Source organism: Lepisma saccharinum, chromosome 3, assembly GCF_977018435.1.
Source record: "Lepisma saccharinum chromosome 3, izLepSacc3.1, whole genome shotgun sequence".
Lineage (NCBI taxonomy): Eukaryota > Metazoa > Arthropoda > Insecta > Zygentoma > Lepismatidae > Lepisma > Lepisma saccharinum.
The window spans coordinates 83,482,924-83,501,633 of record NC_139231.1 but is presented as its reverse complement, the minus strand read 5'-3'; the positions used below and the strand labels follow the sequence as shown (position 1 = coordinate 83,501,633).

General features: G+C 40.0%; 1 protein-coding gene across 1 annotated transcript in view; it reads right to left on the bottom strand.

The window, feature by feature from the left end:
- Positions 1–18,710, bottom strand: part of LOC145985590 (uncharacterized) — an 84,139-nt gene that overhangs the window by 18,999 nt on the left and 46,430 nt on the right. The window contains exons 9-10 of the mRNA XM_083119660.1: positions 18,227–18,396; positions 8,251–8,455 (exon numbers count right to left, since the gene is read on the bottom strand). Of these exons, the coding sequence (XP_082975786.1) occupies positions 8,251–8,455; positions 18,227–18,396 (375 nt within the window). The remainder of the gene's footprint in view (positions 1–8,250; positions 8,456–18,226; positions 18,397–18,710) is intronic.

The window sequence follows — 18,710 nt, the reverse complement described above, 5'->3', positions numbered from 1 at the left end:
GTAAAGGACTTGTTTTGTATAATGCTACATGGAGAAAAGGGGGACTCAAACTTGCGATAAAGGTCTTTAGTAGGGATGGAACAGATTAATTGGTACTCTATATAAATCAGCCGATTACACTGGCCAATACACAATTTGCCTTTGAAAAGAAAATACCATTTCTTACTAATTTTGAAGTGAAAAACACGAAAATGACAATTATAATTGTCGATTGGCTTTTGTTTAGAAGATACACGTACTTTATTTGGTGTTTGTACTCTGTTCCTATCGTAAACACAGGCATCACAAGCTGGCAACACTGTTGTTTTTTTGTGAAGGTGCAAACACAGATAAGAACAACAATCAGTATTTCCTTACTTTCAATTGTTCATTGTTGTTCCCAATCTTAAAGAATAAAAGCATCAAATTTCACAATCAGCAGGAGATATTGCACAACATTCAACTGTAAGATGCAATATCTTCTGCTGCTGTCAGTGAATTAGTTCTTAGCAGAATTTCTTTACGTGAGGGTGTGATTTCTTGTGCTGCACTTTGAACTACTACTGTGTGTGTTGTGTGTGTTAAAGAGATTAATTTATTTGTGCTCAGTGTAGTTAGCAGATACACTAGTGATGCCACGTAACTGTGTTATTAGTCCAAATCTCTTTTGCTACGTTTGTGGAGAGGTCACGTTTTCAACACAGCGAAGGCCTATCACCCCGATAGTGAAGAAAGCGTACCAACTTTATTTTGGGTGCAAGATTGGAGACCTGGGCAAGACCTGGGCTCCCACACGTTTGCTGCAGTACGTGTGCTAGAAATCTTCCTAAGTGGATGAAAGGAGGTAAAAGTTTCTATGCCTTTTGCTGTTCCAATGATGTGGAGAGAGAGCCAAGTAACCATATAAATGATTGTTATTTTTGCATGGTTCCATGTCTATCTGGAGGAATAACAAAGAAAAAGAAAAGGACAATTCAGTACCCTAGTATACCATCTGCTATTAGACCAGTTCCTTATGGTGAAGGACTGCTCGTTCCCGTAACCACCAACAGAACTTTCCAGCGAATCAGAAGATGAAGATGAGCCAATGATTTTGGAATCTAATGACATTCCTTACGTTGACAAAGAAGCTTCATCTGTGCCACACAAAATCACAATACAAGAGATAAATGATCTTATTCGTGACCTTGAATTGCCTAAAGGTAAAGCAGTTACTCGCTTCAAGGTTTCAAGAGTGGAACTTGCTGGAGGAAAATGTCCGTGTAAAATCATTTAGGTCTCATCATGAGGAGTTCATGCCTTTCTTTCGAAAAGAAGATAACCTTGTGTTCTGTACCAATGTAGATGGTCTGATGAATGCCTTGCATATCACACACAACCCACAAGAATGGCATTTGTTCATTGACTCATCAAAATTAAGTCTGTTACACAATGGCAATGAGCTTTCATCCATTCCAATTGGACATGCTGTCTATATGAAAGAAACTTACAGCAATCTTAAAAGATTGTTAGATTGTCTCCAGTATAGCAAGTATGGCTGGTATCTGTGTGGTGACTTGAAGGTAGTCGCTGTGCTCATGGGTCTTCAGTTGGAATATACAAAATACTGCTGCCGATGGAAGTGGCCCAGGCACCCACCCAGTGTCGAACAACATGGGTACCTGGGGGAAACCCTGGGGGGTAAAGGTGGTCAGGGGCATGATGCTGATCACATCACCCCACACCCCCTATACGCCTTCATGGCGTGGTGCTATGCACAGAGGAACACTTTACCTTTTTTTACCTTTACCTTTTGTGCGAATGGGACAGCCGAGCGAAAGCACAGCATTATGTGAGATGTGACTGGCCAACAAGATCTTTGACTGTCGGAGAGAAGAATGTGCAGAACACGCCATTGGTTGAATCGCACAAAATCCTGCTACCTCTCCTACATATAAAATTAGGTTTAATGAAGAGCTTTGTGAAATCCATGGACCAGCTTTCAGGTTTCTCTTGGAGAAGTTTCCTCGACTTAGCGAAGCTAAAATTAAAGGAGTTTTTATTGGGCCACCGATTAGAAAACTCTTATCTGATGACACATTTGACAGCATACTTCAAGGTGATGAGAATAAAGCTTGGGATGTGTTTTGTCAAGGGCAATAAACTTCCTAGGCAACATCAAGGCAGACAATTACAGAGAACTGGTTGAGAACATGTTGTCACTGTATCATAAACTTAACTGCAATATGTCTCTGAAGATGCATATTCTTCATTCACACTTTAGACTTTTTACCAGAGAATTGTGGGAAGGTTAGTGATGAGCATGGAGAACGCTTCCATCAGGCAATCACAACAATGGAAAAGAGAGACCAGGGGAAGTGGTCGACTTCCATGTTGGCTGACTATTGCTGGATGATTGCTAGAGATAAACCTGAACAACTTCACAAACAACAGGCAAAGCGATGCAGCAAACAGAAATAGAAATTCAAGTGAGCTCCAGGAACCATGAACAGGACCATCCGCTGACACAGAACAACTCATAACCCACCCACCCAACATCCCATTTCCATAACACTGTATGAAGTTTAATTACTAATTATAATGTATTCTATTTCAGGAAAAATACTAATGATTATATATGGACAGTTACGGCCTGGATTTTCAGGTGCCGGGCCTCAATATATGAAGCTTTATGAAAACACCACGTAAACATTAAAGGCCTATCTCTCTTAAACCAGAGCCAATTTTCAAGTTTAACTTTCATATTCGTGTTCAGCAGGTTCAAATCTATAAGAATTGGCTAATTTTATGCAGAAGGCAAAAAAAAAAAGTTGAAATTTGTTGTCCAGTGTTATCAGTTTATTGGTAAATTGATATACCTGTAAATAGCCTGTAATTTAATGCAAAATTCTGTCATTTTGTTACTAAATTCATGAATATAAAGATATAATCCTGATAAACAAAATAATGTCTTTATTAAAAAGAAAAAACCTTTTTCCCCTAAAAATACTAAAATTACTTACTTACGATTAGCGAGTAGTCCAATGTTGATTGGAGCAATGGGGTAACTACTCTCCCCTTCTTCAGGCTTTTCTTGGCATTGGAATCATGCCGCGTCACTTATTATAAAAAAACAAGGATTGGTTAAAAGGTGCACGGGTTAAAAAATTTGTGAATGTAGTCTAAATGAAACTCCCATGAATAATGAATGTAATACAAGTCATAGTGGGTTTTTTCAGGCTATTTTCCTCAAATCGTGATAGAAAAGTACATTTAACAGAAATAAAAATAATACATATCCAAGGAACAAAAAATAAAAACTATCAGAAATTTTCAGATAAAACGTTTGCATTGATTGATGCAGCATAGTTGAACAAAGCTTATAATTTTAAAATGTTTTAGTTTTTTGGTTGTCAGTCACTTCCTTATGCAGGGGAAGTAATAGTGATACATCATAGTTTCAACTGTCATGATCAATTGATACAATAATTTTTTTTTGTATGTTTAAGCATTACATGGGAGAATTGAGTACATTTTTATTGAAATGTTGTTAATTGTGGCATAATTAAATGGGAACATTCTTTAAATGTTTTTTCTCATTTCTCATCATAATGGGTTGCTTGCCTATGCAAGACAAATGTTATTTACGTTTGGTTAGGAGCTTGTTACCCATAAAGTCTTGCACCTTCATGATTACCACAATTTTTTTTTCTTACTTTCTTTAAGGGTGTATAGGACACTCAAGTAAATACAGTGTACATGTCTACTTTCATATTTTGATCATTTTTGACATTTTCAAACCTTTGAATAGACTTCAGTTTTGGATTTTGTGCATGAAACGTACAGGAGCATTATGTACTTGCACTATAATTTGACAATAAAATTATCAAAGTATGGTGCATGGTTTAGGAGAAGCATGAGTTAGGGTGGATGGGCAGAGGGATGTTATCTGTTTAGTGGCAATGATAACTGCAGTAAATTTACAATCATTTAGGTAAAATTATTTCTGCAGCTAGAAAACTTGTGAGTATAATTGGACAATGTGTTTCAAGATGGTGGATGAAAAACTGATTTTCCCCATGTTGCAGGCTCTATGCTATGCTGTACACCTTTTTTTGTTCAAAACTGTCTAGAATACATTTTCAGAGTATAAAGAATTAAACTGACTCATTTTAGAGATTTCATTGGCCTGCAATTTTGCAGTAAAACTTTTAAAATAATATTTCATAGCATAGGAGAGGAGTGGTGGTAAAATCACAAACGTTGCACTTATGATAACCACCATAAATGGAAAGCTCTTGAGTTGCAAGATTACTTAAATGAAGAGTCTCACATTCTATTTGCAGAAAATTGGTCATCATGTTTAAAGATAGTAGATGACAGACCGGTTTAACATGTCTTCCAAGAGCTTTAAATTCGTAGATTAAGAAAACAAGTCTCAGCAATGGCACGGCATCACTTGAGTTTTAAGCTTTTAATAAAACTCTGTAACATAGTGTGTGTTTTAGGAAGGGTGGATATAAGTCACCAATTTTGAGACCATGATAACTGCAGCAAATTTAGAAGTTTTTAGCTGAAATAAATCACAACTAGATACACCTTGGAAATGATTATTTTGCATTTGCATTTGTTCAAAGCATTTCAAGATTGAAAATGAAAAATTGATTTTTCATATGCTGAGGTAGATTCCAAATTCTGGTGACTTTCAAATGGCTAAACTACATTTCTGGAGATTAAGAAAAGAAACTCTTTTAAGCATTTTAGACAATAAATGTTTTAAATATAGTGCATGTTGGAGAGCGTTGGGGACCAAATTGATGGTTACTGATGTTTTGACCGTGGGAATTGCCATTTTCACAGCAGCCAGATATTTTGGAAAATGTATAAAGTATTCCATTTGGACAAATTCAGCCAGACAATTAAATGTGGCAAAATTGTAATTTGGCATGTTAATACACGGATGCTTGAAACATCCAGAAAAATAATGGGGAAACACAACTGGGATAAACTGTGAAATAACTGCATTGAAGCAGATTGAAAATATTGTGTTGCATAGTACAGTGCGTGGGTCTTCCACAGAGCGGTGGCTGTTACATCGGGCAGCGAGAGCGTGTCTGTCGGCAAACTGGATGCAACATCCACGTAACTGGAACCACTAGCTATGTAATGAAATAAGCTCGTACACTCGTACAATTACACGGACAGTTAAAATTAAAATGAGCATGTACCTTGTTACAAGAGGTGTTGGAAATTATGTTCTCCAGAATCCAACAATTTACGGCATTTTTAAAGAAAATTTTCAGGTATCCTCTTCCAAAACTTTTCCAATTCCTCACCTGATATTTTATTTCAATTCTTCCAATGTATGGTTTCAGGCTTAAAAGCTTGGTAGCTCGCCACGCAGACGATATGCAAATGTCTCTTTCTTGTGCAAGGCATCGGAGGGGTTCTTGAAAAGTGTACCGATTGTGCTCCAACGTCGTCTAGTTTCTCCCCAGTAAGCACACACTGTTTCACCCTTCGCCGCTTCTTATCAAGAGCAGACCCTGTTTCCCTAAATTTGCTCATAAGTTCTTGAACATTGTCTCTGTGTGGAACAGGAACATCTGGGGATTCTGCTGCCAAACACCTTCTGACTTCCTTACAAGAATTCGCTGTGACATAAGAGTCGTACAAAAAAATGCATAGTTTTAAATTGTACGTAGCATTATTAGACAGCAGAAAAGCACCAGTAATACGTAAACTAAAAGAAAACAATCTGAAACACTTGTAAACACCATAACAATTCACAAACACGTGCAAAGTAGACACCAGCTACCTGGATACTGAAGCACTGACACGTTCCGTGCCAAGGTCAGCATACAGCTGTGTCCTCCCACCACCCGGCATGTTAGTCGCCGCTTCACGGAAGACTCGACAGAGAAAGCACTGTATTTTTGGATTATTTAATGGTCTATGGCACATGAAATAAATTAGATAAAATTGTGTTTGTAGCTGTACCATTATTCATTCCAACACAGGCACAACACTGCATTTACAAAATTAATTGTTTCATAAACTGAAGTTCAGAATGGAATATTCACTAATGGTATTTATTAATAATGTGCTGCATCTTGAAAAGCATATACTTTAACATGCTTAAATTTGAAAATCGTTACAGGGGAAGAAAGTAACAAACCTGATTGATAAAATTGAAAGTCTCAGGCTGGAATTTGAAATTGGGCCCTCTGGCATCATAGGCATTTCACTTGTTAAAATAAAATGTTATTAGTCCTCACCTAAAAGGTGTCAGCACGGAATAGCTTTGTTGACTGCAGGAAAAAATGCACTGAGCCTATACCAATGCCGATACTTTTACCGATTCCCACTGATATCGAAACTTGAAAATTTCAACAATTAAATTTTTTTTCAAAATGCTGACCAATATTGGTGTGTAAATATTCTTCTCCAATTATATGCATCAATTTATCAAGAAATTTTAGAACTACATGAGAATATTAAATTAGATATTGTGTGATCACAAAATATAGTTCTTCCTGCAAAATAAAAAGAAAATTTGAATTTTGCATAATTTCCAGGATAATTAGACTCTGCGAAAGCACTTTTGCGGGTCTCTTGAAAGACCAAGAACCTGGAAAACTATCGGCAGATGAATTCCAACCGATACATCGGCTCAGCCCTAGTTATAACATTTTCTACCTTCCCTCCCTGGTAGCCTGATTGTTGGATACACCAAAGTATGTGCCTCCTCAGGGAATGCAACCCTGAAAACTGATACAGCATTACCTCTTACACCTCAAGGAAGAGTAGAATCAAAATGTTGGACAACTATTTTGGAACAGAAAATGTCAACACAAGGAGAAAATCGAGTGGGCAGAGCAATGCAGTACACGCTGCTGCAAAGGCTGGTAACTGCAGTTGCTCCCCCCCCCCCTTTCTACGCAATCCAGTTCCATTTCACGTGTTCATTGGTGGAGCCGTCTCGCATCACTACTTGTGCAGAGACTTATTTTCATTCACTTGCTCAAGAGATAGTAGGAACAGGGTATAAAGCAATACAAATTGAATGTTAAGATACACTACTACCAGGGGGAAAATATATTTGATAATTAAAATATACATTTTTAAACATAGCCTGAAAAAAAACAACAATAAAAGGTGGAAGGAACACAGATATTGAAGAGGGAGTTCCAAGAAAGGGCCTCTCGGAATATGTTTTAGAAGAATCACACGAAATAAAAAAGAGGGAGGATATTAGGAGAGATTATAAACCTATAAGTAGAAATGCTTTCGAGGCCGCTTACATTTGTAAGGATAGACATCAAAAATTAAACAGGGAAGACGGCAACGTTGACAATATCTGGATTAGAATGTTTAAAAGATGGGAAGAAGGCAAAAAGAAAAACAGAATGGGATTCCATGTTACGCCAGAGGTTTTCCGGGCTACACAGCAAACACCTGACTTTGTGTTGGATATGACGTAGACTTTGAAGGAAATGGAGGGGGAACGGAAACGGAAGCGGAATAGTTCGACAGCTTCCTGCATTCCGCCGATAACCAGTTATCAATATGGACATCGGTCGGTGATTGGGAGTAGACTTCTTATATTGCACCTCCGGGGCTGCTTAATGGAGGGATACATAATATGGGAGTTTCATTAAGGCTTAGACTACATGCACAAATCATTTTTTAACCCATGCACCTTTTAACCAATCCTTGTTTTTTTACAATAAGTGACGCGGCATGATTCCAATGCCAAGAAAAGCCTGAAGAAGGAGAAAGTAGTTACCCTGAAACGTTGCTCTAATCAACATTGGACTACTCGCTAATCGTAAGTAAGCAATTTTAGTGTTTTTTTTAATGTTTTTTTCTTTTTAATAAAGACATTATTTAGTTTATCTCAAGTGAGTAATACACACTCGTGCTATTGTGTGTTTATAATCCTGCTGTTTTCATGATGTAAATGTCCAGTTATTCAGTTTCTTTTGCAAATGAAAATCCCATTGCAGTTGCGTGTTACATATATTAAATAAGAAGTTAATGAACCATTTATGTTCATAAGATCAGTAGAATACCAGTAAAAAATTCACATCAGTTCATTCCTAGTTCGTACCTTAGTTGCAGTATGGGTGTACATTTGAGTTTACCTTTTCATCAATGTATTAATCATTCATTCTCATCATCCCAATTATCCTATTAGAAATTACATCCGACATATGAACAGCAGAACTAAAATCAATTAGGTACTTGGAAAATGAACTTAATGCTTCATCTCCTTGGTTTATCACTCACCTGTCCTTATGTAATTCACAGTAATATGAAAGCTCAAGAATTGCCAAACACCTTGCCAGCTGCTTGACGTTCTTAACTTCTTCAGACAACTTTCCCAGCAACGGCAACAAATCTTTCGTTGTTCTGCAATTCTCCATTAGCTTGTGCCGCGGGAACTTTTCAAGGAAAACATTACGACACAGTTCTCCTACTGGCTTATTAAACTCTGAGGAAAAAAAATAATGAATAAAATATTCAAGGTTGTTATACTACCCCCTCTCGTTTTTATTGTCTAAACAGAACATATTAATTGGGACAGATTAAATGGAACTTGATGATATAGCAAATCACTAACATTGCTGAGTGAACTATTTTTATCACTTGAGTCATGCATCAATTAATGAGGCAAATAATTCTTCATGAAAAATTTGCCATTTTATTTAAAAAAAATCATAATCAATCTTGAATTGATAACTTCACAAAAACAGGGTATAAAAATGATACCATTATAGTCATAAAAATTAACAAAAGTGACAAAATTTTACACTACTTACTATTTACTGGCTATTAAACTGATAAAATTATCCTCAAAATTACTGATGAGCTGATAGACCAATCTGTTTGTATTGTCTGATACCGACACACACACACATTGGGAACATAAACAAAAAATATTTACACCATTTTACTAATTAGAGAACATAAGCCCTTTCATCCTCATCATCCTTCGCCGTTTCCTTCCTCTGGTTGGGTCGGTATAGAAGTCAAGCCTCTCCATTTTCTTCTGGTCTTCCACCATTCCTCTTTCCACGGTGTTCCAATTTTATCCTCTTCTCCTAACACTCTCCGCTATCTGCTCTTTCCACCGACATCTTGGTCTCCCCCTTGGCCTTATTCCCACTTTTGTGCATTGTAAGCTCTTACTGCATCCATCCTCTTCGTATGTTCAAACCATCTTATCAGTGCCCGATCTATTCAGTCCTGAAGCTTCACCCCCCCCCCCCCCAATGTCTGTCGGATCTCCTCATTCCGTATTCTATCCCTTCTAGACTTCACCATATACACTCCTTAAAAATTTCATCTCCACTTCCTGCATCTTTATTTTGTCTCTCTGTCATTGTCCAAGTCTCTGCTCCGTACATAATTAATCTTCCAACGCTTTGATATGATATAATCCACCACCCACTTGTCCTCTTCTGTTTACCTCCTCATCTATTCTTCCACTTCTCACAATTATGCTTCCTAGATATTTGAAGCTCTCCACTACTCTCAACTCTTCCGTGTCCATCTATATTCTTGGTTCATTTCTGGCCCCATTTCTTGTTATTAGCACGTCACTCTTTCCTGCACTGAATTTCATTCCTGCCCTTCTGATTTCCTCTGAAGCCCCATAGTGAATTAAAAGAACAAACATTTGGACTAGAATAGAGATTGCCAAAATTCACATGCCCTGGAGCTACTTCCCACATTTGAGAATACAGTCAGCTCTCGATACAACGACCTTTCACAGTTCCCGGGGAAAGGGTAGTTATTTCGAGGGGGTCGTTATTGGAATTTGCACCAATTTTCAGCTTAAACAGAGCTCAAACAGAAACAAAGATGCCTAGGAGACAGTAACACCATCTATCCTGGTAGTTATACAACCTGTTACACATGACCCCATTTCTGGCCTCATTTCTTGTTATTAGCACGTCACTCTTTCCTGCACTGAATTTCATTCCTGCCCTTCTGATTTCCTCTGAAGCCCCATAGTGAATTAAAAGAACAAACATTTGGACTAGAATAGAGATTGCCAAAATTCACATGCCCTGGAGCTACTTCCCACATTTGAGAATACAGTCAGCTCTCGATACAACGACCTTTCACAGTTCCCGGGGAAAGGGTAGTTATTTCGAGGGGGTCGTTATTGGAATTTGCACCAATTTTCAGCTTAAACAGAGCTCAAACAGAAACAAAGATGCCTAGGAGACAGTAACACCATCTATCCTGGTAGTTATACAACCTGTTACACATGACGCGTGTTGTAAGGAAAATAGAACATGAAAACGTTTTCACAAAAAAGGATTTAAAATAATATTACTTTCTTTCAGTTGTGCACAGTTGTTGCTCTTCCAGGAAATTCTTACAATTCTACTTCATGAGAAACCTGTTTGCACTGAGACCTATGGAAAGGAAAACAATCTCTCGATTATTGCAAGCGAAACTCGAAGAATCTTCACACCACTCACACTGGCACCTGCAAAAGTCGGGAGATAATTGGGCAAAATGAATGTTGGATTTTATACGGGTCTACTGGAGCATTGTCTGTTACAAGATTAACTGGTATAGCGGAACCACAAGGAAAGAAACCTGCGCAGACCCCATCGCGCTGGCGGGTGGGGGAAAAAGACAGGAGGAAGAAGCCTTCAGAGTCGCCAACGTCAGTGTTGCCAGACCTATTGATTTCTCGGTAGGATTCCATAATAAACTATTGCTATGGCACCTCCGACGGCCAGCTCAAAAACACGTTTCCTGCTCATCTTTACTTGAACATGGAGGGGAGATGTGGAGTGGAACTCCACTCAGCCCTGAAAAGTGCTGTTTGAACTGTGAAATTATGTCAAACGCTACTCAATTGTGCTAGGACATTATTTTATTACTTTTACTACATTACTATTTTTAGATGGCTGTATTTTATCCCACCCTAAACTCTATTTTTATTTTAGTTATTTTACGTCGCTTTTGTGCCTCTACGGGTAAGTACGACAATATGGATGAATGAAAAACTGATGAAATGGATGAAGTGACACAAACACAGTGAAACGTCCTTGCCTTACGAGGTAGAAACACTGACTTCGTAGCGTGGGCAAATTATGTTATACATGTATGTGTTTGTGGGTGTGTGTGTGTATTTCTAGCAGATGGAGAGGATGGGTGGCACCCTAGCATAAGCGTTGCTATCTTGAATTATTGAGGAAGACATGCTGTCTAATTCACCAAATATATTTCACATACGTAATGCATTTTTTCATTATGGTGCAGGACGCGTGCCCACCCCTATCGATAGCTGCACACCGAACACCATCAGAAGGCAAATTGATTTGTTATTGTTAGCATTCGACTTGAAAGATTGTGGAAAATAGCAGACAACGAAAGGCGGCACGTTAGCTTCATCTGTGAACACAACTTTCTACCATTTCCTGTCATAAAAATTCCTCGCGATAATAGAAGCATCCCAACCTCTTGTGTCGATGCTGAGAAAGGGCAAATTTGAGGGTGTTTTCCACGCACCCTCTAACCGGAAAATGCGGAAGAGATGAAAGATGTTGGTCGGTTCCTTCGGGCGGTTTACTTTCTTTTGTTTGAAACATGTCCACTCCTGAAATGGAGTATTTTCGCCAAACACAGGGTGCTGGGTTTAGCACCATTGTTACAAAAGTATCTGTGACGTTTACACCGTAAACAATGCGCGCCACTCCCCCTTGCCCCCCCCCCGAGTGCGCACAACTATGCCGCCCTTCCCCCCCAAGAACGTCGTTCATCCTCTTCTATTAGATCATCGGATTTTGTAGCAGAACGTCTGGTTTCCAAGGAACAATCTCCCGAATTTTTCAAATCTGACCTGGCAACACTGCCCCGAACACCGATAACGGCAGGGAAGTTGCGCGAACGCTTTGGACGGAAGGTTTTTTTCCTTGTGGTCGAGCTATAAGATAAGATCTCTCAGGAGAAACAACACAACCTTTCTAGGCACCAGACAAAAAAAAGGCAGGGCTGTAAATTTTGTTCTGGTTCGGCTGTGTAAAATACATCACAAAAAAAAAGTCACGTTTTCTTTGCTTCAACCAACTTTATAGTCAGCCCCTTCCACCATTCAAGGGAGCAGTCTAAACTCTTCCCTCAACTTGCATTGTAATCCAGCGTAAAAAAGGAAACACGCAACTTGCGATCTGTTTTCACCCAATGCGTATTCTAGGACATGTCACTAAACAGCGTCACAGTCGATAATCATTCGTGTTTGGAATTGGATTTCACTTTAGCACCGATTATCCCATCAGCATAAAATGAACTCAAAACAAGCTTTATGAAGCCTGCGCATTTTTAGATATCAAACTGGGAGATCGTTATTTACTCTCACGTTAATAGACGATTTAATGTTGGATTTAGGAGTATTCTCGATGTCAAACATCCGCTCCTCCAAACGTTTTCCTCTTGAATAATGTTCCTTTAAATCGGTCTCAGCATCCTTTCCTACATAGAGCACCCCCCCCCCCCACATGAATGGTTCTGAAGGAAAAGCGGCAATTAAATTGTGTGCATTCCCTTCCAACACGCTCTGAGTGTTGAGGAAGTTTATTCTTGTCAGATGCAAAATAAAATTTACAGTTTTGCTTATTAGAAGGTGCAGAACATGAAATTGTTTTAACTCTGGTTTTTCTTTCTGGAGATTGAATTTAGTTATCTTCAAATCAAAACAGCTTTGCGAGATTCAAAACAATGACTTTTTGCTTCGAGCTCGATGCTGTTATCGGCAAGTGACAGTTTTACAGACGCTAGACAAAACACTGATGCCAGCTGCAGACAAGGAGACCGACTGGAAGTTCGAGCAACAGGAGGTCGAAGAGAAAATCCTCAGCATTTTAAGATAACGCAACTGTCGAAGACAAAACTTTTATCAGCCGTGTGAAGAAGAAAGAAATGACCCTTGCTTTAAGTTTTACTATGCAACAGACAATAATACGGGCAATATTTCCTAAGCAGTAAATAGCATTTAAAGAAAAAAAAAATAGGACCTGAATTCTGCAATTATCAGTTTGCCTCTCTGACATTGCCATGCACACCAGTCGCGGAGAATGAGCTGGGAAGGGGGGGGGGGAGTGCTTTTCTAATTTTTTGTACTTGTACTATGGTTCTTGTTCGTTTTCAAGAATGTATCTAGACCACTTTGCCCCATTTTAGACGTCAAAGGAAAGGAAGAGGGGTCCACTTCCCCCCCCATCTTGCACACACGAGCAAGAAAATCGTGGCTGAAACAATAGTCATCGCTGCCCCCTCCTACACGTTTGCTAAGAGGAAAATAGAGAGAAGTCACTCAGCCAACGGAACACTTTTTTGGCAAATATTACAAAAACAGCACAGTTAGGAAAACAGGATGACAAATCATTAAGCAGCTTGATGATCTTTAGTTGGCCTATATGGCTTTGATTATCTCTAACAGTTTCACTTTTCTATGAAGTGTTACAGGAAACAAAGAACATATTTTGAATGAAAACTGTTACCGGAATTTGTCGGCTACAAGGCCAAGAGTTGCTCACTCACGGGGACAGACGGTCCAGACTTCCAGGCACCACGCATCTGTATTTTGGAACATTCCTGAGATCTTATCTCTAATTTCTCAAGATGATGTATTTATTGATGAAAGAGCTTGACCTGCCATATACATAGACAAAGACTGCAAGTCCAGCACAGTCATTTCGGGCTGCTCCCCCTACCACCCCCCTCCCCATCCAGTTGTCAGCAGCTCTTAGGACAAGGAAACAAATCAAGGTCGATTTAAAATAACATCCAAGCACATTTGATCTTGTCTTCTCGCGTATCCAAGAGCAAGTGAAATCAGAATGGCAAAACAAGCCTAGCATGTTGGGTAGCAGCCCTCGGGTGCGGTGTAACATTGGCATGCTTGGGGGAGGGGAGGGTAGAGGTCAAGTGCTATTGGATATCACTCACGTTTGGTGTGGTGGTGTCTATTTTTAGATCAGACCCACTTGCGAGCGGTAGAGCGCTCGTGAAGGGAATGAGTACAAATAAAACAAGTGCAAAAAACGTATTTTTCGACAGATTTTTTCAATTTTTCAAAATTTTCCATGGTTCCCGGCAAAAGAGTTGTTACTTTGAGAGGGTCGTAGAATCAAGAGTTGACTGTACATGGAAAGCTACCAAGGGTAGATTGAATTTTCTCATAATTTTATTTGCAGACCTGAGAAATAACTATATTTAATTCAGAATGCATTTTTGCACTTTTTTTGTGGTTTCATGAAAGGTTTATAATATTTCTTTGATATGTATACACTGGTCAAAACAATTAGGGGAGCAAGCAAGAAATCCCAAAACCAAAGTTGGAAAGTCAAAAGTAGCAATGTATGTTGATGAAGTGAGTGTCCTCAACCAGTACAATTCATCTGTGATGAATCATCAGCATGAAGAGCTCTTAGTGACACCATAAGGCACGTGGCAGAATTTGTGATATGAGGAGCAATCACAAGGTCACTTGGGAACACCGGTTGTTTGGTGCTGGCAGACCGTAAGTACAGGTGGGATTCAGTTGAGTAGTGTTGAATAGGAACGATGGCAGAACAACACGGTTTAGGGGAATCTAGCGCATGGAGAGCCATTGGGAGGATGGAAGCAGGGCAAACACAACGTGAGGTGGCTGCAGCCCTTGGTGTGTCACGCAGTGTCATTTCCAGGTTGTGGACACGATTTCAACAGACAGGTACAGTACGAAGGAGGCCTGGGCAAGGTCGCCCACGGTCAACAACAGTTAGGGAAGACCGGTACTTAGCATTGTCAGCTCGCAGGAATAGGCAGCAAACTGCAACTGACTTGCAAGGCAGCCTTGTTTTGGCAACAGGACGAAGAGTCTCGGGCCAAACTGTACGAAATCGCCTGCGGAAAAGGGGTCTTTATGCAAGAAGACCAATGGTGTGTGTCCCTCTATATGCCCAACACCGTAGGGCCCGCAGACAGTGGGCTGTGGAACATCGTGAGTGGGGACATGGAGAGTGGAGTTCAGTTCTCTTCTCGGATGAGTCGCGTTTTAGTCTCCAGTCAGATAATCGACGCATTCTCATCTGGAGGGAACGTGGGACTCGCAATTATCCTGCACATGTGCGCGAAGTGTCTCAGTATGGTGGCGGTGGCTTAATGGTATGGGCAGGGATCAGTGTTGGTCGACGTACCCCCCTGCACATTATCCGGAACGGTACTTTGACAGCCTTACGGTACCGGGATGAGATCCTCAGGCCTCATGTTGTCCAAATGGCTGCAGATATCGGTGATCGTTTCATTTTTGTGGACGATAATGCCCGACCTCACCGAGCCCGTCTGGTTGACGCCATGATACGGGATGAGGGTATCGAACGAATGGTATTGCCAGCGTCCTCCCCAGACTTGAATCCCATTGAACATGTGTGGGACACACTCGGAAGACGCATTGCTGCTCGGCCAGCGCCACCTACAACTCTGCAACAGTTGGAAATGGCCCTTCTGGAGGAATGGGTGAATATCCCGCAGGCTGTCGTTGATAACCTTATTGGTTCCATGCAAAACAGATGTGCAGCTGTCATAGCAGTTCATGGCGACCACACACCTTATTAGAGGTATGGATCTGTTGCGTATCTGTCCATTTCTGTTGTCTTATCACCGTGCTGTTCTCCTGATTTTGTGCAGTACCTTACAGAAATCACCCCTAGAACTCTGTTGTGCTAATGACTCAATAGACATGTATTGTACTGGTTGAGGACACACTCACCTAATCAAAATACATAGCTACTTTTGACTTACCAACTTTGGTTTTGGGATTTCTTCTTTGCTCCCCTAATTTTTTTGACCAGTGTAGTTTAGAGGGAGGAGTGACTTTATTTTAGAAGGCATAAAGGATGTGATTGGTATTTACTTTTTTCTTAATGAAATATCTATTATTACTTGGATGTCTTGAGGGTAATAGGTTAGTTCTACATTTCAGAAAGGAAGTGATCAATTTGTCAAAAGTGGCAATGGCATTAACACTTATAAGTTATTCACAAATCTGGCAAGATTTATAATGTGCTATTCATAATTGTTTAGTGTAAAACTAAAATACAACTTACTTTATATTGAAATTCTAATTTTTTTTTACCTTAACCCATTTTATTAACCCAAATGCCGAAATTATTTTTTCTTACAGTTCTAGAAAAGTATCATCCTGAAATGAGGATGCTGGGCGGATATAGTATAAATTTGTTATATTACACTATATGTATATTGCAATCTGTCTCCTTCCATTTGATTTATACAACTCACTTGGTGTTTTGTTTGATTTGTTAAGTCCACTTTATGCACAGAAAGGCTAATCGGGACTGAACCTACAATTTATAGTGGAATCAGAACCACTACATGCCTCCACCGGGCATCGAACCCATAACCCTTTCATTGCATGGCATAAATTTGGCATTGATGGCAAAATTCACTTCTTCATTTCTTCCCCATTCTGGATTGGTACAAGGGGTCTTCAACAACCTTACATTAATCCGCCCCATAACACAACCAAACCTCCTTGCTGCTGATGACGTTTTTGTTACAAACTGAGGGCACAAGCATTCTCTGGGTGTCTCCACACATGAACGCAATCATTGCCTTCAGAGCAGAGAGCAATGGAAGCTTCATCCATGGACATTGTATGAGGGGCGTACTATAATGATTTACACTTTCTCATTTTTTTCAGGTCCCATGGTCCACCATTCGAGAAGTGAGGACTGGCATATGAAGCTACGAGTCTAGTCTACAGATTGCAGGCAGCAGTGCCCAAAAAGGATTCCCGGTTCACACAGCAGCACGTTCCGTACATCATTGTCAGCGTTGGACAAGTTGGTTTCTATGGAGAGAGGGTGTGACCACAGCAGAGATTTACAGACGATTGGCAACAGTGTGTGGTGACATGCGCCTTCACGGAAAATTGTTTACAATTGGGTGGAAGGCTGGAAAACAGGATGCACATCGAAAAAGAGACAAGTTCTGTAAGGAAAGTGACTGTGACAACACCAAGAAACATTACACGGGTTGACCAAGTCATTCTTGAGAACAGGTGCATCACGTTCTCTGAAATTGAAGTAACCACGGGCCTGTCCAGAAACACCCTGCAGCGAATCGTGCACAATCACCTTAATAAGGGGGAAGTGTTCGCCAGATGGGTTCAGAAAAAAATGGCCAGGAAAATGGGCAAAAGGAGTGCTCCTGCAACATGACTACGCATGCTCCCACACCAGTCGGGAATCAACCACGGCCATTGCTGAAATGGGATTCGAGTTCCTGCCACACCCCGCGTACTCTCATCTGTAAATCTCTGCTGTGGTCACACCCTCTCTCCATAGAAACCAACTTGTCCAACGCTGGCCATTATAGTCGCTTTCCATGTTGACCAATAGTCTGCTGACAATGATGTACGGAACATGCTGCTGTGTGAACACCGTGAGTCCTTTTTGGGCACTGTTGCCTGCAATCGGTAGACTAGACTCGTAGCTTCATATGCCAGTCCTCATTTCTCGAATGGTGGACCATGGGACCTGAAAAATAAAGTGCAAATCATTATAGTATGCCCCTAGTACAATCTCCTTGCTGTCTTGTCCCATTTCAGTGCTGTCGTGTTCACATGGCCCAAGCTACCCTATATCATCTGTGAAGAGGTGGCATTTTGAGAGGCCTCCTGGCTCGTAAACCACCTTCATGGAATCTATTGAGAACTGTTTGTCGAAAAAGTTACTTCAGACACATTTGGATCTCTCAGCACAGCTGTGTTGCAATTCAAGATTGGATTCTGCCAGTATGATCTGCCACATCTCAGGATTCAAGGGACTTTTTGTAGATCCTGGAGACATTACTCTGTTTCACATTCACAATTTGGACATCATCATTCTGCTGCATGCCTCTTTCCACCAATGTCACAATTCACACTCTATCAATAGCTGAAATGTTTGTCTGTACCATTTTGATATTGAACTATGTTTGTACTGTGACTACCATGCATCCCATGCTGCCTCAGTTTCTGCTTTTCTCTCTGCCTTGTGTCAGCGCTGCACTATATCATTGGAAATTGGACTAGCATTGTCTAGCACGTATGTTCATCATGTTTTCACAATAGGCAACTTTTTTTTCTTTAATAATAGTAAGCAATAAGAGTAAATACATCAGGAGTACAATTCGAAGATAATATAATTTAATTATTAATAAAGACTTAATTTCAGAAAACATGTCTTTTACTTACTTGAGGAGGATGTAAAATATGCATCAGCAATCCTCTTGTGGCCAATCTTTCTGTCCGCAGCATTCTCTGCCGAGGCTCCAAGTATGATATGCAATTCCAATGTCTTGAACAGAAAAGCAATGCAAATCTCGGCTGCATTGTAGTCCAAAAGAAGCCACTGGCAAGTTGCCCTACACACAAAACATAAAATATTGTTTTTCACCTTCAAAAGATTATTACATACATATTATGCCATACAATTTGGGCTGGCACTTTTTAACCTATTGGTACCCGACCCTCTTTTGCCAGGTAAGCCATGGGTGCCCAGGCCAATTTTGAGTAAAATGCAGAGTTTTATAAAAATGACTGTAGATCGGAGCCTAATTGCCGTAGACAGATGAATAATATATCTTTATATGCAGAATGAACCATAAGATACGGACTATACAGGGTGTTTCGTAAGTTCGTTTACAACGCTTGGAATGTGATTGTACGAGTGAAAATA